Source organism: Polypterus senegalus, chromosome 17, assembly GCF_016835505.1.
Source record: "Polypterus senegalus isolate Bchr_013 chromosome 17, ASM1683550v1, whole genome shotgun sequence".
Taxonomy (NCBI): domain Eukaryota; kingdom Metazoa; phylum Chordata; class Cladistia; order Polypteriformes; family Polypteridae; genus Polypterus; species Polypterus senegalus.
The window spans coordinates 36,403,669-36,427,302 of record NC_053170.1 but is presented as its reverse complement, the minus strand read 5'-3'; the positions used below and the strand labels follow the sequence as shown (position 1 = coordinate 36,427,302).

Below are 23,634 nucleotides of genomic sequence, written 5' to 3'. Positions count from 1 at the left end.
AACAATAAGCTGGTACGTCTTTTTATCTTAGTAAAATGTACCTCAAATTTGGACAATTTCTCAATATTTAGCAGCCTAAATCACGTGCACGGCCATGGCAATACTTCGCTTCAATCAGGCGGATGTAGTTTCCACTATGACTGCTAGATGGCCTGACAGGCGGTTCCAATACGATACTTGGTATGTATCGAATACGCATTAACTGGCATTGGCGGGATACATACGCCACCTTGGCAGTGGATTAAGGCCGGAAGCGGTTTGAAGCGATTTCATGACAATCGTCTACAAGTGGTTAATTTTTTTTTTTTTTTAACCTTTAAGTGTCCTTTGAAAAAATGAGAAAAAATAGTATTTGTTTCTAAAACTCACCATCTTTTTTTATGAATTGACTAGGGGGCTTCACCCCTTGCTCGCTTGGCTTGCCAACTCCCCTGGCCTGCGCTATGCGCCAGCCACTTTGCATCGCTGCTGATCACGTATGTGAATTTCACTTTTCACCAAATAACAAATCTTTTAATTCTCGTTGGATACGTCTCTTCATTGGGAAGAAACACTACTTTTCCTTGATGACAGCACAGATTAGACGATCCACAAGTATCTGACTTAAAGTTTAAATCCGAATAATCGATCTCTTTTTGCTGTTCCGTTATTTTACTGAGTAATAATTTCCATTTGTTTGTGCTAATGCGATCTTTACTATTTTTTTTTTTTGTTTTTGAGACTTTCGAATTTTAGTACTTTCATTATCTCTAACCTGCGCTGCATGTGTATCGCACCAACATTTTTAAATTCTTTAAGATGTTCTACTTTGTCATCTACTCTTTGTCTTTTATTTCTGGCTCTGGGTGTGGTTAAATCTCTTGGCACAAAGTCTCGTCTCGTGGCATGTGAAAGTATCTCTTTGAAAACGTTGCGTCTCGTCCCAGTCTAAAAAGTCTTCTCGTTCCAGGATTTTTTTTTTTATTATAATAGAGGGGTTTATCTATTACTGGATTGTAGGTGTAAGGAAAGATCCATACCGTGAACAGCTTGTACTTTGAGTGAGAACTGTACTATTTGGAGGTAACATATGTCAGCAACTTTAGGGAAGGTGTGACATTTTATAGGACATTAAACACAGTATTTTTTTGTAATCTGCTTGCACAAGCGGTGTTCTTACTAGAATACTTGTGTATTATGGTAGTTTGTCATACACATTAAATTTAATGGTGGGCCGTCACTTCTACAAAATTATAAAATTACAAAAATCCATGACCATTTATCATGCTTTTTGAAATTCATGTTGTATGGAACAGGTATTTTATTTCATTTTTTTATAGCTTTTGCATCCTGTTTTAAAGGTAAGACTAACTGCCTACTTCTGGTGTGTTACACATAAATCAGTACAGTACCATACCGTACACTGTTTAATTATATCTCTGTATTGTCATGCAATTACATAGACACAGAGTTGATAAGCAGATTTCTTGGTGATCTGCACTAATAAACCAGTCTAGTTATTTATTCATTGTTGTGCACACCCTCAAATCAACAGCTAAATACCATGAATGTCTTTTGGATAATGAGGAAATACTTAAGTCTGCACATAACCTTCATCTTGCATTTTCCAAACCAACCTCATCCATTAAAGGATAGTGGTTGTGCAAAGCAGGTACTTTGTCGTGGTTTGCGTTTTTTTCTCAGGTTTTTAAGAAACTAGGACTGTACAACATGTGACCCAAAATTTACTGTGTGTGTGGTGGGTGTTTCCCTACAACTTTAGTTCATTGTTTCATCTTAACATGTAAGGATGTATGTATTGTATGTGACATGTACTTGTAACAACAGATGCATATTTGTGTGCCATTGCAGCTACAGTTTTACTCTTTTTATTCAGAGGAGCTTCCTTTTTGTGTTTTATGTGTTAACTCATTTATTTAATTAGATTTTTTAATGTTACTAAAAATAATGCTGATAAACTGCTGATCTGCAAAAATTAAACACAATGGAAAGTAATATTTATCATAACCATTAGGCAGTTATTTTAAAAATGTATGTATTAGCCACAAAAAAGGGTAATTGTAAATACTAAAATATAATGAAAATGGTCCCTCTTTATTCCCTAAAAAGATGCACCCACAAACTGCTATACAGGTATGTGATTTCTGTCAAACACTGTATTGTATTTCATTGGAATATTTTTCATTTTAAAAGCACGGATTGATTAAGTTTTATCTCCTGTGTGATCCTGAGACCTTGTGTTTTGAAAAAGATCTAAATAACTGTTTATGGAGGAAATCAATTAAATGATTGATTGAGATGAAACAGTCCAGGCATTGTCTGTCACCAACAAGCATTCTAAAGAATAGGTAGTCCCTGGCAAATACATTCACATATAACATTGGTTTGCATAAAAAAAAAATCTACCAACATTCTTTTGCTACCATTTCAAAAGTGGTTAAAGCTAGAATTATTTTCATTATCATCATTGACTTGTAAAGGGCATATTAATAAATCCTATAAAGACGTAAGAGAGTGTATTGTTGCACAATTTCTTTTTAGTTTGCTTGTTTTAAACACTAGAATTAGGACTACAACTAGCAGTTTGATTTGTTTTTTTTTTTTTTCCCCCAGTGTATTTGGGGATTTTGAGTATCTCATGTTTGTGCAATAGTGCAGACATTTTATTTAAAAATTATAGTTCTTTGCACGCGGCTGTTTTTCATAACAATAGAACACAAGTGCACAGCAGCATGTCTGCTTATCACCATTAAAGTGAAGCTTAATATTTTCAGGGCTGTTTATTATCAAAGTTAGAATAAAACATTTTAAGTGTCGACAAAAGGTGCCTAGGGTGCATTGTTTGACTTGTATCCTCTAGATGGCAGCAAACACCATGACTTGAACTAATTGTTGCATATTTTAAAACCTTTTTTTTTCCCCTTTGATCCATCAGTAGAGGTATGGTGTCTTTACTGAGAAATTAAGAATTCGGACGTCAGATAACCCTACTCATTAGCTGTTTTCCTTCAGACAGCATAGCTGGCACATGGTACTTAGTTCACTGTGAATTACTACTGCAGCTAAACAGCCATCTGCCAATCAAGCTGCTTACCTGTGACAGAGCTTACTGCACTGCTGCATATATAGTGTTGTTTACATACTGTATTAAGTTTTAGAAAATAGTTACAAAGTTTGTCATGTGCTGTACTATTCCCCACTGTTAATTTAAAAATGTTATGTTTTTCATCACTGTCAAAAATTGTTTTCTTCTTAAATAAGTTAAACATCAGAGTTTATTGCAATTAATTTTAGGAGAAAAATAATTGTGGATTTTATGTGCTTATTTGTGGTTGCATAATTGACTATCAAAACTGGAAACCCGTCTGTACTTGTTTTAAATGTGCTGTCATTCATTTGAGATCCATATAGAGAATAGTGTGATGATGAATGAAAGGCTTGCTTGATTGTTTACCACAGCTTTCTCATCTTCATTTTTGTAGATACTTCTGAAAGGGAATGGGCTTTGAAAATGATAATTCTGCTCAATGTGTCAATAATAATTTACGATTGAATAACATTATGATGAAAGGATTTTGAATTATTGTTTTTCTTTCCAAACTAGAATTTTGTGGAATTTAGTGGATTTCTGTTCTGTCTTCTGTCATTTACATTTAGTTGTAATTGTATTTCTTTAGAGCTGGGAACTTCAGGAATTGAGATGGAGTTCTCTGTGCATTCCCAATTCAGTTTGCGAGTGGCCACCACCCCATAGATTATTTGTGTTAATGAACAGCTCACCTAGCTAGGTTTTTTTTTTTTTTATGACAATACTATATATTACTTGTAAAGTCTGTCTGGCCCAAAACAATTGTTGTTCATTCGCTTTCATACTACAGTAATTTCATACCTGTTCCATAATGTTACTTTTATGAGTTAGTTTGATTTGGACAGGGGTGTGTGTGTTTTATTTCAGTTACAGTGGCTTTTACACTTTGTGGTCCATTCCCTAAGTGTGATTTGTTTTCTCAGCAGTAAACTCTATGTGCTTAAAATACGATAGTATGGTATTTGTATGTCACTGTTAAAAGCAAAGCTTTACATGTTGTGTGGTATGCATATTCTTAGTAATTGACTGTTCACTTAGTTTTCAAAGTTTGAGACCATTGGGCTGAAAAGGTTATTCAATCCTGCCCCACAGCCATTCAGATATGGTGGCTGCTGCATTAACAAGGCTACTACAAAAAATGCGCAGTCCTAAGCAACATTCCAGATTTGTCATATGCTGTCTTGTATAATTCAGTTATCGATTGAGAAATATTAATTTGATGGGTATGTTTTTAAAGGTGTGAAATATTAGTCTTAATATGGCCTCATTAATTGCTTATCATTAGAACTTGTTTTACAAATCAGGACTTGATTTTATTTTTTATATATAAAGCTAAAAATCCACAATGGGAGAAAATGAATTGCGTATCTTAAAATAGTCTTTTATTACTGTGCTTTCAGCACTTAACAGTTGGACAAAAACCTAGTATGAGCAGGCTTAAAAAGAACATCCAAATAATAAAAAAAGGCTTTAAGACCAACACCAAACTGGAAAAAAAGGGGAAATTCAGAATATTACAAATGGGCTATCTTCAGGGAACAACTAAAAGGTTACAACCTACAGATGTGCTGCCACAATTAAAGTAAATTTAAGCCTTGTCCGTTGAAACAATTTGCACAGGTGTCCCAACTTCTGTTGATTATTTAAAAGCCCTCTGTTTGTCTTAAAACAGAGTTGGAACAGACTTTTACTACACCCTCTGAAGTACTACTTGAACAATATTACACTATAGAAAGTTGTAAATTTCAGTGGTGATGGCAAGAAAACCACAATTAACTAATAAAACGAGATAGAGCATTATTACCATTGGAAATATAAGCATTTCATTTAGAGAAATTAAAAAAAAAAAAAAAAAAATATTCAATCTCTGTGAGTATGGCGTCCTAAACAATCCAAAGGCAGTTGGAAACTGGCAGAAACTCTGATAGGAAGAGATTTGGCAGACCCAAAGTCACAACCCAATCCAAAGACAAGTTTCTGAGGGTCACCAGCTTGCTTCAAGCATAGCTTAACAGTGGTCGAAAAAAGCAAGTCTCAGTTTCTGCTGTGAATAGGAGAGTGTGGTAATAAGAAAGCCATTCACTGAAGGACAAAATATGGCCTTGAAATACCGGCTGTAGACTACTACAGATTGGAAGAAACTCTTATGGGAATGATAATCCAAATTTGAAATCTTCGGTTCATTATGCAGTGTTTTTTGTACACTGTTGAGTTGGTGAAAGGATGGTTCTTCAGTGTGTGACACTAACTGTCAAACCTAGAAGAATAAGTATGATGGTCTGCGGTTCTTTGTGCAAGTCACCATCTCTGCATCTAGCAAAAGTGACTGGCAGTCTGAATCAGAATGGTTACAACAGTTTGGCTGTTAGTAAAAGGTGGCTACTTTGATGAATAAAATTGTGTACACTTAATGATTCCTTGACTTATTTTTTATTTGCCATGGTTTATTTGTTCTGTGCCTTGATTTCATGAAACATTAAGACATTAAACACTGCATTTCCATAAAAACTGAAAAAACTAAGGTATTCTAAAAACTTTTGACTGTGTGTGTACATTCATATGGTTAGTCAAGTCTATGCAAGATACTGCTAGGATATATTCTAGTTGATTCTGCCTCCAAATTAAATTAAACAGGTTTGGCTGGGTGAATGGATGGAATGATAATTTTTTAAATAGTACATTTTCTTTCTAGTAAATTCTAAAGGTCTTGTTTATGCTTAAAACCAGTTGCTGAGGAGGTTTAAGAAATGTTTGTGGTGTTTTTGTCTGGCCTTAGCAATGAACAGAGTGCAATAAATATTATTTCACAGAATTATTTGATTGGTAAAGATCCATTCAGATATCACACACAACTATGCAGCAGCTAGAGTGCAAGGAAGTATGCTTCTAGTACTTAGTTGACTCTTAAGTAAATTATGAAATGAAAAGAATGAAATGTGCATTATTATTTATTTTCTGGCCAGTGATAAAATGATATCCTATGTACAATAGTAATATTGTGTTTTTCCCCATTTTGTGCAATATTTTGGTTTATATGTTGAATTTCCACATGCCATTCATATAAGCCACCAGCATGAAGCTGAAATGAAATCGGTTTTCAAAATGAATAAACCCTTTTGATTTTTTAAAAATATTCAGTTAACTTTGCCAATTACAAAAAATAGTACCTTAATATTCAAAAATTTCAGTCTTAAAAATATAATAGCAGAATCTGCAGAGGGCTTTATTGTGCTGGAAGATTTTTTAACTTAATTGATACACCACCTGAGAACAACCTTCCCATGTCTGACCTGACCTAAAGCACCATTGTTTGAATTCAAACCTGATTATAGACAGCCCATTCTGTTTGAACCTGACCTGAAACCAACTACTACTAACCAAATACCAAGTAAAACCTGACATTCCAAAAGTGCCTTGTCAGAAATGAAAATGAATAACCTATTGTGGTCACCCAGGGTGCACTGTAGCTCCCCACCTGCCACATGTGGCTCACACCCAAATCGCAATGGATAAAGGCTTTTTATTGTGGGAAGTGCTTCTCAACGCAAGCGTTTCCCACACCTCAAGCACAGTACAGTTCACAACCATACTCTGTCTTCTTTTCTCTCAGCCTTTCCCTCCATTCCTCCCAGCAAGCTACATCCTTCTCCTCACGACTCTGGCTCCTGGAGTTGAGGCAGGCAGCTCCCTTTATGTAACAATCGGAAGCACTTCCGGAGTCCTGAAGCTGTGGGTCAGAAGCACTTTAGGGTTAGGTTGGAGCCAGAAAAAGTAGGGCTTACTAAAACCCTCAGCAGCCCCCATGGAACCCAACAGAGCTGAGTCAACGAACTCCATTTCCCAAGATGCCCTGTCGGAATCCGTGGCAATACCATAACTCATGGAGCTTCCCGGGGTAAGCAAAGCCCTGTCTATGCTCTCTCTTCCTGTCCTTTAAGCTGTAGGTGTCCTGGCTGGGTAAGATTTTCCTGGGTGGTGCCCCTCACCCAATTTAGTACCAAAAACATGAATATGAATGCTAGTTTCAATTTATCTCTAAATTAACATCTTTGTCTTTGATTAAAACCCCAAAGGTTAGTTTTACAATACTTTAAACAATACCTCCTTGTTAAGGCAACTGCAGCTGGCACTAATGCCAACATTTAGGTTTAGTTATAACTCTAATGCAGTTCTTCATATGCGTGCCTTTTGCAATATTGAAAGACCTTTTAACCCATGTGGCAAAAAGCAACAGTTTATCTATAACTGTTTAACTCTGGGAAGGGCAACTCTCCATTTATTGGAAAATGCACAAATTCAGCAGTGTCGCATAACTTTGGCAGAGTGTGTACAACTCCAGTTCCAAAAAAGTTGGGACGCTGTGTAAAATGTAAATAAACAATGCAATGATATGCAAATCTCAAACCTATTTTTTTTTTTATTCGCAACAAAACATAGAAAACATCAAATGTTTAAAGTGAGACATATTACTATTTCATTGAAATACTAGATCATTTTGAATTTGATAGCAGCAACAAGTCTCAAAAATTGGGATGGCGGCAAGAAAAGACTGGAAAAGTGGTACTAAAAAGAAACAGCTGGAAGAGCAGTTTGGTCAATTGGCAAAAGGTCAGTAACATAATTGGGTATTAAAAGAGCACCTTAGAGTGCTAGAAAGGCACTGTCAATGCTGAAAGATATTTACAGCTTTTACAGCCACATATACTCCCATCCAGATGATGTCTTTTTCAGGGAAGTCCTTGCATATTTCAGCATGACAATGCTAAACCGCATACAGCATCTATTACAGCAACATGGCTTTGAAGTGGAAGAGTCTGGGTGCTGAACTTGCCTGCCTAATTGAAAACATTGGCACATCATGAAACCAAAAAATATGACAAAGAAAACCAAGCACTATTGAGCAGTTGGAATTCTATATCAGACAAGAAAGAGACAACATTTCTCTCTCAAAAGTCCTGCAACTACTCTCCTCAGTTCCCAGATGTTTACTGACTGTTGTTAGAAGATGGGATGTTACGCAGTGGTAAACATGGCTCTGTCCCAACTTTTTGGAGATGTGTTGTTGCCGTGAAAATGATACATTTTCTCATTTTAAATATTTGTTGTGTTTTCTTTGTTATATTGTGAATAAAATATAGGTTTTATAAGATTTCCAAATCATTGTATTCTGTTTATATTTACATTTTACGCAGTGTTCCAACTTTTTTGGAATTGTGGTTGTAAGTTAAAAACTGAGAACTGCAGAATGCTAGCACAGACTATATGGACAGAAACTTTATATTAAATAGCCATAGATTCTACATAATGTTTTGTCAACACTGCATTCCCAATTGAATTAAATGTGCTTGACTGTTGAGAGTTCTCTTAGAATACTTGTGTAAGATGTAATTAGTCTTGGAGTCAGCATTCCTAGCTTTGGAAGATTGAGCTGTAACTGAACTGACAATCTATTTGAGAGTAAATGAAAAATATGACTCTTTTTTTGTTTGGGATAGCAACAATGAGAGACATTCAGCTAATATATGCTCAACTATTAATGTATGCTCTATATGCCACAATTAGGTTCTTAGAATGATTATTTAACACAACTAAATACATTTTCTTGTAGGCGGAGACCAGAAGAAGTTTTAACATGGTAGTTTTCCTTCTCACAAACCTATAAGCTATTGGCAGCTGTTGTGTTTTCCTTGCTGTATGTGTTTTTTTTTTTTAATCATCTGCATAAGAACAATTGTCACAGCAGCAATTTTCTAGTATATGTCTCCATATCTCCTATCTGGTTAGTTATGCAATTTGCATCTGTTTCATATAATCATTGTTCAAGTAACATCTCCTTTTGCAATTCCTATAATTGGTGTGGAAAGGCTAGGATTGGATACCTTGAACCAGGCTTTTATCATCAGTCTGGTTCCTTTTTTTATTATTTGTCATGGTAGATTGATTGTAAGTCTTGCAGAAGCTCAAGAAATAATGTAACAGACAACAATAACCCCCTATAAATATGCAAAAATTATGAAAAAGAACATATTTGATTTGCCAAAAGTTAAAAGGTCCGTTACAGTGTGACCTCTGCAGAACAATTCAGTGGCTTAATGTACGTAGTGCATCGCAGAGAGAATGTGTGGCATTGTTCTTAATGGTCATTAGTTTTATCTTCCTCCTGTCCTGCTAGAGATGATAGCAAAGGAGAAAATGTGTCCCTTACTTGAGTCTTCCGTCTTAATCAGATTGTTGATTCCCTCTCTTGAAGCAATTTTGCTGCCCTAATAAGCATACCACAACATAAAAAGATCAAACTTGCCCTCACAGAATTAGAACATGTAAAGGCTGTTACTTTCTAAATTAACGTTTAATAGTCTGCTCAGCCCTTACTTACTGATATAGTTCTTAAATGTGTTGCTAGACCATTGCAGCCTGTTGTTGATGTGGACCCTCAGGTACTTATTGCAATACACAACCTCCACATTCACTGTTTGAATACTCACTGGGCATAGAGAGTCTTTGGTGCGGTGAAAGTCAATAACCAGTCTCTTAGTTTTGCTGATGGTAAGTCGCAGACAGTTCTTCCTGCACCACTAAAAAAGTAAACTTGCCAGAGGTGCTTTAAACACACTTCCAGTTATTTCTCACTGTGCTGCATTCTTCATGCTGAGGTTGTATTCTTCATATTAAATTAGTATTAGTTTTTCATTTTCAGTAACAAAAAAACTGTGATACCTGCTGTCTTTTGCGTGTACTAAATAGTCTTCTGCAATAAAGAGATTAAAAATATATTTCAGAAAATCCATTTAACTTTGCTGATGTGAGTGTTATATATCAAAAACATTACTAATACTGTTTTTAACTGTATTGTGTTTTCCTGGGGAATAAAAGTTTCCCCAACTTTAAATTAAAAATGATCTGTACAGTTATAGGGCTATTAAAATATAGGATTTAAAAAGATCATGTCAAGGAGACATTACACTGTATCTTACAGGGTATTTTATGTATCATTGGTATCAGAATTCAAACATAATCACACCAATTGCACATCAATAAGAATTAAGGCTCATATTAAATAATTTTTGTGCACTTTCATATTTTGCATTTTTTATTCTCTTAAATGCTAAAATATGAATGATTAATGCTTTGTTCCCATTCAGAGTTTCCTTTCTGTTAGTTCTTAAAATCACTAGCGCTATCTCTTTTTTTTTTTTTTTTTTTTCCCCTTCCATAATTATCTTATTGTTGCCACTACATAGTGACATATTTATAGTTACATGTCAGCCCTCCAACTGCAGTCTTAAAATGAATAATAGCAGTATGTTGTGATATTCTCAGTTTACACTTGAGTATTGCTTGATTTCAGCCATTCTGAAGTATTTTATGAAGCAACCCAGTGCATCTGATTTTTGGTTTTGTATTTAAAATATAATTATTGTATTGTCCTGCCAGCATTATAACAGTATCAGAGTGCAAAGTTTCAAGGTTTCAATCCCAGTGAATACTCTAGTATTTCTCATCCTCAGTGTTGATGAATTTAATCCATTGTGAGTCCTCTTGTGAACCAAAGTACAACTTCTGATTTAAATTAAATTTCAGCTTTTCTGAATTAATGGTCTACACAAAATAAAAATGATAAATATTCTTTAAACAAAAAATAAATCCTAACAAAACTCCTGTAGTTTTTATGCATACAGATATTTACTCTTGAAACTTTGTTTGGAGCAATGATGATGGGTATAAGAGATGAATGATTTTATTGTCAGTAGGCTTTGTGGTTTAAATTGTTTTAGTATCTTTGTAAATAGTTTGAAGCCATTGATATCTGTATATAGATGTATATTTTACCTGCATTGTGTAAATTATGTAGTTACTGGGAAACAAGCCAATAGGTGAGTAGTGAGCTGAAGGCATTGTACATTGTATTTTATTAATCATTTTATGAAATGTTTGAAAGTATGTTTGTGATGAGACTTTTACTCATATTAGTAATGAATACAGTAATGAGATTGTTCATTTATTCATTAGCACCCTTGCTATAATCAGGTCAACAATTAAAATCTTGTGATTGTTTTGACAGTAAATGATTTTATAATGGTGGATTTGCATCCTTGCATTGATATTATGATGGAGACAAGATGCCACAAGTATTTTATTAAACTGCCTGGAGATTTGTTTCTGAACAAATGACCAATACATGTTTAACTGCAGATTGCAGAGCAGACTGACTTTATTCCTGTATGCTTATGTGCAGCACTCCTGAAGCATAATGGGCTACCCTCCTATCTGCAATCGATCAGTTTTGCCAGGAGAAATAAAGGGCAGCAAAATGCTGCTGGAGAGAGAGCTGCATTAAAAAGCTGGAGTGGAGTGGTTAAGCCAGCAGGTCCTTAAACCACCCCCAGGTCAACGTCATTGAACACCAAAGCCGTCTCTCTTCTCTTCCCCTTCACCCCCAACCACCCCTCCTTCCTTTACTCTCCCATATACTGCTGGTGTCATTCATTCAGTGCCAAGATTGCTTTATTAAAAAAAAAAAATCCATTGGCCCTGGTTCAAACAGGAGTACAGCTGGGATGTGTTAAATTTTCGGCAGACTGCCCTCAATTTGAGATGAGTTATAAATAGCACTGTTGTCGACTTCCTTAACTATGGCAGAGTGAGGTAAAATTCAGGTTAATAACCGTGGGAAGCAATTAAACTTCTGTTAAAAGGCGAAGTAGTGGCTTTTTTCTTTTTCTGAAGAGATGTATTCTGCTGTGCTTACACAGGGGCATGTAATTCATGTACCATGTATCTGGTCTCTTGTCCTCCTGTCCACTTTCTTTTAATGGTAAAGACAGTTGACCAGCAAATATTGTCATAAGTGCAAGACCACAGCAATATGCTAAAGCATCAAGTTTTTTTAGACTGGAAGTGGTTAACACTTGTATATTTTACCATGCCTTGTAATGCCCAATCAAAAAAAATATTTCTGTGCTGATTGTATAGATCCAAGTTTTGAATCTGTGCTGTGGTTTGTGTACGTGTATTTTCTTGTCTAAGAATTTGTGTTTTCACTCTATTTTCCCTGCATGGTGGTGCCAAAATCTTACAGTGTATGTGTAGATTTAGATTTTTTAATTTTGTGAAATTATATGTATGCATGTTGTATCTGTTACTGATGGATGGTTCCTGATCTGTAATCCTAAATAGAATTAAGAGGTAAAGAAGTCACATTTTGTGTGCAACTATTTTAATATTTGATGGAAAAGTTCTTTATAGGCATGGCCTCGCAATATATTTTAGAAAAGTTATTTGCTATTTGAACTAGCAAATGACACTTTGTTTTTTCTCTCTTCTCAGCCATCAAGTCCAATGGACCAGATGGGAAAAATGCGAGCCCAGCAATATCCTGGAGCGAATCCATACTCCCAGCAACCTCAGCAGGGTCCTCCAACTGGACCTCAGCAAGGAACCTCCTATACGGGTCAGGGATATGGACCTCCAGCTCCACAACGCTATCCTATTGGCATTCAGAGTCGAGGCCAGGGAGGCATGGGAAGCATGCAGTATAGCCAACAGGTAAAATATAACTGAGGTGCTTATACTTAGTCACTGTGCATTAATGTTAAGGCAACTATTTTTAGTCTTATGTTATCCCTTAATGATTTATCTTTATAAAAAAAAAAAATCGTTTAACAGTCTTGCTTCATCTTAACTGTGGATGTTCAGAAATAATTGCAAAATGATCACTATGTATTCTAGAAAGTTGATTCTGTTCATCTGGAATGATGAATGATGAAACCTATCAGGAAAAAAACATGTCCAGATGAACAAAATCAACTTTCTAGAATTTCTTTTCCTGGATTATTGAGCATGCATTGAGACAGATCACTATGTAATAATTTTATTATTACACTAGCAAAATACCCGCGCTTCGCAGCGGAGAAGTAGTGTTTTACGAAAGTTACGAAAAAGAAAAGGAAACATTTTAAAAATAACAACCTGATTGTCAATGTAAATGTTTTGTCACTGTTTTTGTCACTGTTATGAGTGTTGCTGTCATCAAGGATTTGATTATCATTATTTCTTTCAATCAGGTTCGTATTTGGAGGACGTGTTGTTTTGAAGTTACATTCTGTGTTTGTCAACCGTTGTAAAGATAACAGGTTTCATTCATCGAAGTGTTGATTACGCAAATCGCTACTCGTGAATGTAAGATGTTTAACAGGCATTCCCGGTATTAACTTATGCTAAACGTACCATGGTGTGACGTAAGGGGAGCTGACTGTAAGAGAAGTATAATCTGAACCTCTCTACAGTTTTGTTTATTTTCGGATTGTAATGTTCATCAAATTTACGTATCATCTGGTCCAATGGCGGACTGTGCATTTCACACCTAGGCCTTCAGTAGTGCTCTGTCTGAATCAACCTGTCCCTCAAAAACTAATTTATGGTTATAAAAACCATCTTAATATGCAGAAATACAGTATGAAGAGCCGCTGCATCGCAGATAGATAACTCTTGTAGCCACAATAAATGCCTTTATTGAATAGACAAACACGGGGTGAACAAGTTCCTTTCTACTGTAGCTACACCCGCGACACACATAAACATCAATAATAACTTATAAACTTGCAACATTATTGAGAAAAAACGCAACACTTTACTCACCAAAAATTTGGATTATTTGTAAACAAAATCCATCCTCCTCTCTTTCCTCAAAAACAGTTCAATTACTCTGTCGTACAGATTATCCATGCGCTTCAGTTCCTTCAAAAAGTCCCTTTCTATCGCCATCGAAGCTAATGCTGAAAGTCGAACCTGCCCTGTTGTATTTCTGGCATAAGTTTTAATTCGCTTTAGGGACACTGGAATGGTCTCTGCCAAATATACCAATGTGTACAGCTGCCCCATGCTCTCATTCAGATTTTTCTGATGAAGGAAGTCAAGAAGATCAGTGGGAGATTTTCCTGCAAAATCATCCAATTACAGCCACATTAGCTCCACAAATGAGACACACGGGTTTACTGGCAATGTCAGTAAACAAATACTAAGCCTCCCATCGGTTTTTAAAGGCACTATGTTGAGAATCACCTTTTCTCTTTGGCATCGTGTGGGCTAGCTTCGCAATAACTTGCAGCATCATAAGCTAGACTTGATTAACGCGGTAAGTGTTCGGCAAGGCAGCTGAAGCGCTGCATTATGGGATCTGTAGTTTGTGTTACCAGCGCTTCATATCCCCGGGCCATTAATAACAATAATACAGTATATAAAATGATCTCGTGGGCTGTAATATAATTACACGCCGGGCCGGATGTGACCCGTGGGCCTTGAGTTTGACACATATGGACTAAATAGCAGGGCTGTGGAGTCGGAGTCGGAGACAATTTTGGGTACCTGAAGTCGGAGTTGGCAAAAAGTTAACCGACTCCGACTCCTACTAAATTTAATTTAGAATTAAAAAAGTAAGTTGAAATGTCCCAATTCACAAACAGTCATAATGAACTACTTCTCTGCTGTAAGAATAAAGCCCAATGCATGCAGTGCATAATGTTACCACAAAACGAGCATGTCAAGTAACCATGAAGCATGCTTTTCATTGACTGTATGCATCACAATATGGGATGTAATGCACAGGTAAGGTGCGGCACCGCTTTCCATTGTGTCGTGTTCCACTGTTACAGGGAACTGTGAACCTAGCCTAAAGCCCCCCATACATTTACAGATGCACTGCCGATTTTTCTGCCGTTCAACTAGTCATCACACGTCAAACGCCTGAAAAATCATCTGGTGTTTTCTCCGCTCCATCGGCTCCCCTTCGCTATGCGCTAGTGAAGGGGGCCGAAGGAGCCGAGAACACAGATCTCCCTATCTGTCTCATGCAGAGGCTCGTTCTGCTGATCAGCTGGCCGGTGAGTGACACTGGCCAGTAGTTCTGTGGTGAAATGACATGTATGTTGCCTTCCTTTCCTTCAATGGATGTAGAAAATACATTAGCATAGTATATACATACAGAGGAGTCGGAGTCGGAGCATTTATCTACCGACTCCACAGCCCTGGTAAATAGAACTTGAAAAGAAATATTTTTTCGAATGTGATCGCGCAATTCAGATCGAGTTGAAGCGCACTACAGTACATCGAGCCCGCGTGCTATTGTGGTTTTGCCTGTGTGTCTCAATAAGTTACCCTCCCCTTGCTCTTACTTTTTTACCGTTCATCTAATGAATACACTGAGTATGGCTTTACCAAAACAATCATTGATCATGAATAAAGTACCCATTATTCATGAAGCTTCAATTGGTGATCTGTCTTTCTGCGTTAACCGCATATTTTTTCATACGTCTCAAACCAAGGGGTTGCAAAGGTAAAATGAATCGAGAAGCGCGCGTACATACTTAGTGCATCCCCTCTCGGGAAGCGAACCTCGAATGTCGGCGCTAGAGGTGAAGGATCTACTATTGCGCCACAGTGTGTGGTTTGTCTATTTGAGCGTAGCTTTGTAATTCGGTTTTTGTTCAGCACTCTTTGGAACTGTTGGTTTTTGTCTGCGCACTGCGTCAGTTCACGTGAGCCGCTGAATATGGTTTTATATGTCACTTGCTCGCTTCTAATTGTTTCGCTGCCTTCTTAATTATATAATGCATGTTTTCTTCAGAGCTTTTTGTAGCTCTTCCTGGTTTTCTACGTAATGCGTGATTACGTGAGAGGCGAGATGATGCCACACGAAACTCCACCCCCCACGACTTTCGAGCTCAACTCCATTACAGTAAATGGTGAAAAATAGCTTCTAGTTATGACCATTATGTGTAGAATTTCTAAATGAAGCCTGCCCATCTTTTGTAAGGAAGCTGTAAGGAATGAGCCTGCCAAATTTCAGCCTTCTACCTACACGGGAAGTTGGAGAATTAATGATGAGTCAGTGAGTCAGTCAGTCAGTGAGGGCTTTGCCTTTTATTAGTATAGATTATTATTACATTATTATTCTTTTAAGGAATTGATATTTTTTGCTTTTCTCTCTCCCCCGACATAACTTATCTGTGGGGGAGGAGCAAAAGCCTTAGATTCATCAAAATTTTCGATCTCTTGTTTTTAATGGATCTCAACGTTTTTGGGTCACCAATACCAAAATCATTGTTATCTTGATGATGCGTGTATGTGTATAACAGTTTCTTGAGGACAGTTGACAGTAGAGCTAAAAAGGCTCAACGGAAGAATACCAAACTCGAAACTTAAGCCTGTTATGGGATGGCGATGTGCTGATTAGTTTTTGAGCCAAATTGTGCAAGAGAAAGAGACGCTCTAGAGGAACCCTCAAATACTGTAATTCTGCAATTATTTATGAGCTAGCAAGATACCCGCGCTTCGCAGCGGAGAAGTAGTGTGTTAAAGAAGCAATGAAAAAGAAAAGGAAACATTTTGAAAATAACGTAACATTGTCAATGTAATTGTTTTGTCACTGTTGAGAGTGATGAGTGTTGCTGTCATATATGTATATATGTGTATATGTGTATATGTGTGTATATATATATATATATATATATATATATTTACACACACACATAAACATATATATATATACATATACACATATATACACACACACATATATACATACCATACATATATATACATATACATACACACATACACACACATATAAACACAAATAATACTTATATATATATATATTTACACATATATACACACACACACATATATACATACCATACATACATATATCTACATATATACACATACATATACATACACACATACACACACATATATACACACAAATACATATATATATATATATACACACACACACACATATATAAACATATATATACATATACATACATATCTACATATATACACACACAGCTATTTCGTATCAGTGCAATACGCTGCTTGTTAAAATGGATAACTCCCGCTCTTACGTGCAAGTCTGCGTGGATATTATGAACTATGGTATTTGTTCAAGTTCTATTTAAATTTTAAATAGAAGGAATTTTTATTTAGTCGACAGAAATATCTTTGGTAGGAATGGTAAAAACAGACAGGAATATTATTCGTGAATAAATCAACTCAAACCTTAAACAACTTATAATATTTTGCTCTCCATAAAAATATATCCTGTCTAAATTATACAAGTTAGAAATAAAGTAAACGTTAAAAGAACAAACATTCAAATTTCTTTACTCTTATGTAATTTTATATAAAAATAAACTTAGATTTTAAATATCCCAAAAGATTTTGCTCTCCATAAAAATATATCCTGTCAAAATTATACAAATTCAAATATGAACATGCTGCATAACAAAACCTGGAAATATAAATAAAATGTGTTCCTTTCAGCAATAACAAATCAAATCATTCAGTTGTCTTTGCTCATATGTCATTTTAGAGCTGGACGCCTGGCATCTTTTTTTGGCAGCAAGTTCGTTTATGTTTGGTGTGAGGTTCTGTGTTGTGGAGATTCTCAGGATGGATTGCAGGTGCTCATCAGTGAGGCGACTCCTGTGTGCTGTTTTGTTAGTCTTTATCACTGAGAAGAGCTTCTCACACAGATATGTGCTACCAAACATGCACAAGGTTTGAGCCGCATGTAGACGGACTTTTTGTTCTTCAAAGTCACCAAAGCGCCGTGCAAACTCAGTGCGCCAGTTTATCAGCAAAGTGCGATTTTGGGAACACCGTAGTGACGACTTGGTTTAACATTACTTGGCAACAGGGAAAGTGGGGCAAATTGCACTGGTGCATTTGTGTCTCCCATAAAAGCAGCTTCACTTGAAATCACTTTGTGATTGTGCACGGTAAAACGTCCGCTGAAGTGTCAGATTCTTATTTAATTCTTCTGCTTTCTGTATCTTCTGCATTGCATTCAGGTTACCCTGATGTTTTGTCTCATAGTGCCATCTTAGATTAAATTCTGTAATTACAGCCACATTAGCTCCACAAATGAGACACACGGGTTCAGTAAACATATACTCAGCCTCCCATCGGTTTTAAAGGCTCTATTTTCAGAATCAACTTTTCTCTTCAGCATCGTGTGAGCTAGCTTCGCAATAACTTGCAGCATCATAAGCTAGACTTGATTAACGCGGTAAGTGTTCGGCAAGGCAGCTGAAGCGCTGCATTATGGGATCTGTAGTTTATTGTGTTACCAGCGCTTCATATACCCGGGCCACTTAATAATAATAATAATAATACAGTATATAAAATGATCTTGCGGGCCGGATATAATTACACGCGGGCGGATGTGGCCCGCCCCTTGAGTTTGACACATATGGACTAAATAGAACTTGAAAAGATATATTTTTTTAAATGTGATCGCGCAATTCAGATAGAGTTGACGCGCACTACAGCCTGCATGCCTCAATAAGTCATCCTCCCCTCGCTCTTACTTTTTTACCGTTCATCTAATGAATACACTGAGTATGGCTTTACCCAAACAATCATTGATGGTGAATAAAGTATCCATTATTAGAGTATGTAGATCGGGATATATATATACATATATATATATACTCGCGTATCGCAGTGGAGAAGTAGTGTGTTAAAAAGCTAGAAAAAGAAAAGGGAACATTTTAAAAATAATGTAACATGACTGTCAATATACAGTATTTTTTTTGTGAGTGTTACTGAGTGTTGCTGTCATCAAGGATTTGATTATCATTATTTCTTTCAATCAGGTTCGTATTTGTAGGATGTGTTGTTTTCAAGTTACATTCCGTGTTTGTCAATCGCTGTAAAGATGACAGGTTTCATTCATCGATTCGCTTCTTACTGCATCAATAAACAGCTCGTCTTCTTTATCTGAGACCTGACACACTGCATGCACGGGTGTTTTTTACACTGTCTTCCTTTAGCGGGACATTAACTTTTTCCACCGTGTGCTTTGTTTCCGCAGTAGCTGGATTTATGAATATGCTTGCATGTATCAGACTCTTCATATTTTTTGCTGCCTTTTCAATTGTGTAATTCGGTTTTGTTCAGCTTTTGGAACTGTTGCTTTTTCTGTGCACTGCGCCAGTTCACGTGAGCCGCCGGTGTACATGCATCGAAGTTTCCCAGCTGTGCTGGTGCCATCTCGCTATGTCCGTGGCTGTATTTAATGTTACCTTAGTCCTGGCACTTAAAACTTTCTCTCGCAGTTTCGCTGAGTTTGTACCAAACAACCACCCTGACCATCTCATCTTCCTCTGCATAAGCACAGTCCTTAACCCATGAATATTTAGTGGGAATTTGCTATTGGATTGCCGCTGACGGACGGCCTTATATGGGCAGGCACTAAATTACAAACGCCAGCGGCAGCCTGTCTATGAACTTAAAGTGTAGGTTTACATCGTGCTTTGTTTCCGAAGTAGCAGAACTCATAAATATGGTTGTATATGTCACTCGCTCGCTTCTTATTGTTTCGCTGCCTTCTTAATTATATAATGCATGTTTTCTTCAGTGCTTTTTGGAGGTCTTCCTGGTTTTCTATGTACTGCGTGATTACGTGGAAGGCGTGATGATGTCACACGAAACTCCGCCCCCACGGCGTTCAAGCTCATCTCCATTACAGTAAATGGAGAAAAACAGCTTCCAGTTATGACCATTACGCAAAGAATTTCGATATAAAACCTGCCCAACCTACCAAATTTCAGCCTTCCACCCACACGGGAAGTTGGAGAATTAGTGATGAGTCAGTGAGTGAGTGAGTGAGTGAGTGAGGGCTTTGCCTTTTATTAGTATAGATAGATTCTTCTTGTCAGCTGCTATCATAATAACCTATTTTATGAAAAGCATCTGAGGGGTAAATTACTGAAATGTTCTTGGAAACACTATTACTTGGTTCCTATGGTGCAAAGCCTACTGACGCTCATGTCTGAAGATTTTTTTGTTTTGTATACTTTGAACAGTGAATCTGGTGCTTCCCTTTGGCATTAATAAAGTTAATTTAGCATTGTTGACATAGGCAGCATTGTTTTGTGAATTTACACTCCCAAATTCCATTATGTTAGCATTGAGACCACTTTACATTTGGGTGGATTTGTTTGTGGGCTTGGGAGAGTGCAAACAAATAGGTTGTGATTGCACCGTTATCTGTTGTTGTTACAGAAACACTTTTTCCCCATGTGGGTATGTTTTCCCCTTTTGGAATCGCATTGAATTACAGATGATCAATCAGTGTTGGCCATTTCAAATTACAGATACAAAAAGAGAATAATCTGTCAAAGTATTATTTTATCAAATGTGTTGCTTGAATACTTATGGCAGGTAGTTATTAATGTGTTTGACAGGTTTTGTCCTCTCCTCATGTCCATTGTTGCCTCAGTGTTTTGAAAGAGAATCACCTTCTCCCCATGTTCATTTGTCTCATAAAACACAACTTGCACATTGCAGTCTCTCTAATTGACTTATGAGTTTCTGGTAAACATTGTGTTTTGAAGGTAATGTGTATGTGGATGCTTAAACCCTTTTTACCATAAATGTTTGTTCCATACCTACTTAGCCCGAATATACATTTACAGAAGAACTGAAAGCAATTGTTTCTGTGTAATGGTGAGATGTATCAACATTGATTTCTACCAACCACAGCTGAATTCCTCCCTATGCATTACCTCCTTAAAATTTGCAATGAACATTTAAGTAATTTTTTTTTAACTCTTCAAATTCTTGACTGTTGTTTATAGTTATGGTATTTTGGATAAAATAATATTCAATACAGTAAATGTTCCCAGCAAATTAAGTAAAAGTTGTTTCTTGTTGGAAATGAATAAGTACTTTGATCCAGTAACCTAAATTGGCAACTAAAATTTTTAAAATAAATGTTAATTCTTCTCATTGTGTAAGGTATGGGACAACTTAGTATACTACCAAACCTTAATCTTGTGTGATAGCTGCATGGGTTCCATATTTGTAAAAAATTGTTAATCGTTTGGCATATTTAAGAATATCTTAAATTGATAGTTTTAAAGTAGTTGTTTTGATGGCTGCTGAAAGTTTTAAAAGGGAATTTGCTATGTTATAAATACCTGTCTACTTAGATGCTAATGTAACTTTAATCCTTCTGACATGGCAGTTTTTTTAGTCTGCTTACATGAGTTACATTGCCCAACTTTCAATTACAGTGCACAATCGTGTTGCAGGCCAAAATATTTATTCATCTTATAGTTAGACCAATACAGCTTCCTTTTATTTTACTATTTTACATGCCATTAAGTGACATGACATACCCTCTTTCATTGGAAAATGGATTAGGAGTGTTAGACAGTATTAATAAAATAACTTAAAATAATTCTTAGGTAACAACAAGGACCTAAGAGCAAGTGATCTAAGGAAAGCTGATACCAGCTTGCTTGACTGCTTATTCCAATTTAGCTTACTGGTAATTGTAGGCCAGAGGTGCTAGTCCATGTTTTGCTTTATACGGTTTTGTCTTTTATTTTTATTTTTTTCTTAGCCAGATTTAAAGTACAGTACAGCTCTGTCAAAATGGAAGAACATTGTCTTTGATTAAAGAAATGTAGCACCTATCACACATTTGTATTTAATGAGCAACTTCTCCATTTTCACAAAAAGGTTGGATGTAATTCCTCATTTTAGTTTGATTACCTGAGAATATTGCACATGCTATGCAAGTACAGGCTACTTTTTTCTATCACTTCATTTTTTGCAGTGCATTTCACTCGCGGGAAACCACAGAATAACACAACTAACACAGCCTTTGCAGCTTTATTGTCTTCAAAAAATTTGCAGAACCTAACTTCCACCATAAGGTGCACCAAACCTGTACTTTCTAGCAGTGTTAGTGCTTTTTTTTGATTATGTGAAGCATTAATAACAGTGCATAGTAAGTAAATTTTGATCTTATTGTTAAGGTTCAACTTCAGCAAAATATTAATTTGTCAAGTTGCATTGTAATGCTGGCATTGTAGAAGTAAAGGCAATCATAGTGTTTGATACTCTGAAATAAACATGGTGAAATTGTAAAGGAGTCTGTAGTGCAAAAAAAAAAGTATCCAATATATGGAAGTGGGTGTAAATTAATTGTATGACATATCAATTGAAACACTGAGCATGAAAACAATTAGTAAGCTCAGGCTGATAATCGTGTTTTTTTTTTTTGTCTGCAGAAATTATTGTAATATCTGACCACAAGTTACACTTAATGAATGTAGCTCTGTAGGAATTTTGTTTAGCATACACCTTGCTTGACATACAGTAAGGCAAGACACCCATGGAAAGGCAAGACAACCATGAAAAGCACGCCGGAAGGGGTGTGGATTCACTAAGCCGCCGACAAGTGAAACACCTATGGCGCACGCAGGAAGGAGCCACGACCACCAACTCCAAGACAATTGGATATGACGACAACTCACAGGGCCACGCCCACCAACTCGGACATGAGGACGCAGAAAAAATGGGGTCATTTATATTCGTCTGTCGTAGAGGCCACATGCAGTGCAGGTCAGGTTAATGTCATGTGCATGTCATGCACCTCCGAGCTACGTTGACTGTTCATAGAGGCATGTTTCTCGCGGAGGTGAATCGACATATGCAGCGTGTGAAATGGTTTGCGAGGGGTATCCCATGGGATCCTTAAAATAATCCTTTACAACTGAGGTTAAAGCACAATGAAGTAAGCAGTCGTTAAAAACAGAGTTTTCGGTTATGACGCACGACCGCGTGCACCATAGCAAACTGTTTTACATGCTACATACAGCAATTCGCATCCGCGACAAACATGCGTCGTCTTAGATGCTCCTGCAGGAACACGGAAGAAGTTTCCCTGCCCACCAACAGTCCTTTTTCACCGGCCGGCGTCTATAGTCGCTCTCTAGGCATTCACACTGCCTGCCCATTTGCCCGGACGCAAAAACTCACCGACCACCCAGTTAGTCACTTTCGTCTGTGATAAGAGTCCACATGCACGTCTGAGCCACACGGTGTTTATGCCGCGGGTTCACTATTGTGTTGTATTTTGCTCTCTCCAGAGTTCCATCTTTTCATTCACTTACTGTTGTATTCTCACACCAACCCGTTTTAGACATCCGTGTTTTTCCAGAAGTGTTTAGCATTCAATAAATAATTATGCATGAGATTGACCGTGTGTCTACCCAGCGCAGAGAGGCGTGGGTAAGCCGTGGAACCCCATTTGGGCTGCAAGCCGTGGAATTCCCACTAAGTGTGACTCATATGCTCTCAAATCAGCAGACTAGCATGACGGACTGAATGGATGTCGTCCTCCTCTCCTCCCGTTCCAGACTCCGCGCCGTGCACCCCCATCCCTCCGTCTGGCAGGAGAAGGCGCAAGGACGGTCCGCCAGTTTTCAGTCACGGACAATTGTGTGTTGGTTCGTCCCGTGCATTGTTACAATGTTGCTTTTCTTGCTGATTTATTACATTACCGATTTTTCAAATGTTAATTTTGTCCCTGTGCTTAAAAATCATTAAAAAAAACGTCCTGATTATGCGGCGTATGGTACGCCGCGGGTTGGCTAGTATGTATATAATTCGTTAACAATTGAAATTGAGAACCTGCTTTTAGTCGAATAATTTTACTGTGCTTCTGCTGCTGATTTCTATTT

At 36.9% G+C, this 23,634-nt stretch overlaps 1 protein-coding gene across 2 annotated transcripts in view; it reads left to right on the top strand.

The window, feature by feature from the left end:
• The window catches only part of arid1aa (AT rich interactive domain 1Aa (SWI-like)), a 147,872-nt gene that overhangs the window by 51,365 nt on the left and 72,873 nt on the right, over positions 1-23,634 (top strand). The window contains exon 2 of one of the 2 annotated variants that reach the window (XM_039739247.1): positions 12,416-12,634. The exons of the other annotated variant lie outside the window; for it this stretch is intronic. Coding sequence (XP_039595181.1) covers positions 12,416-12,634 — 219 coding nt within the window. The remainder of the gene's footprint in view (positions 1-12,415; positions 12,635-23,634) is intronic. 2 annotated transcript variants of the gene reach the window in all.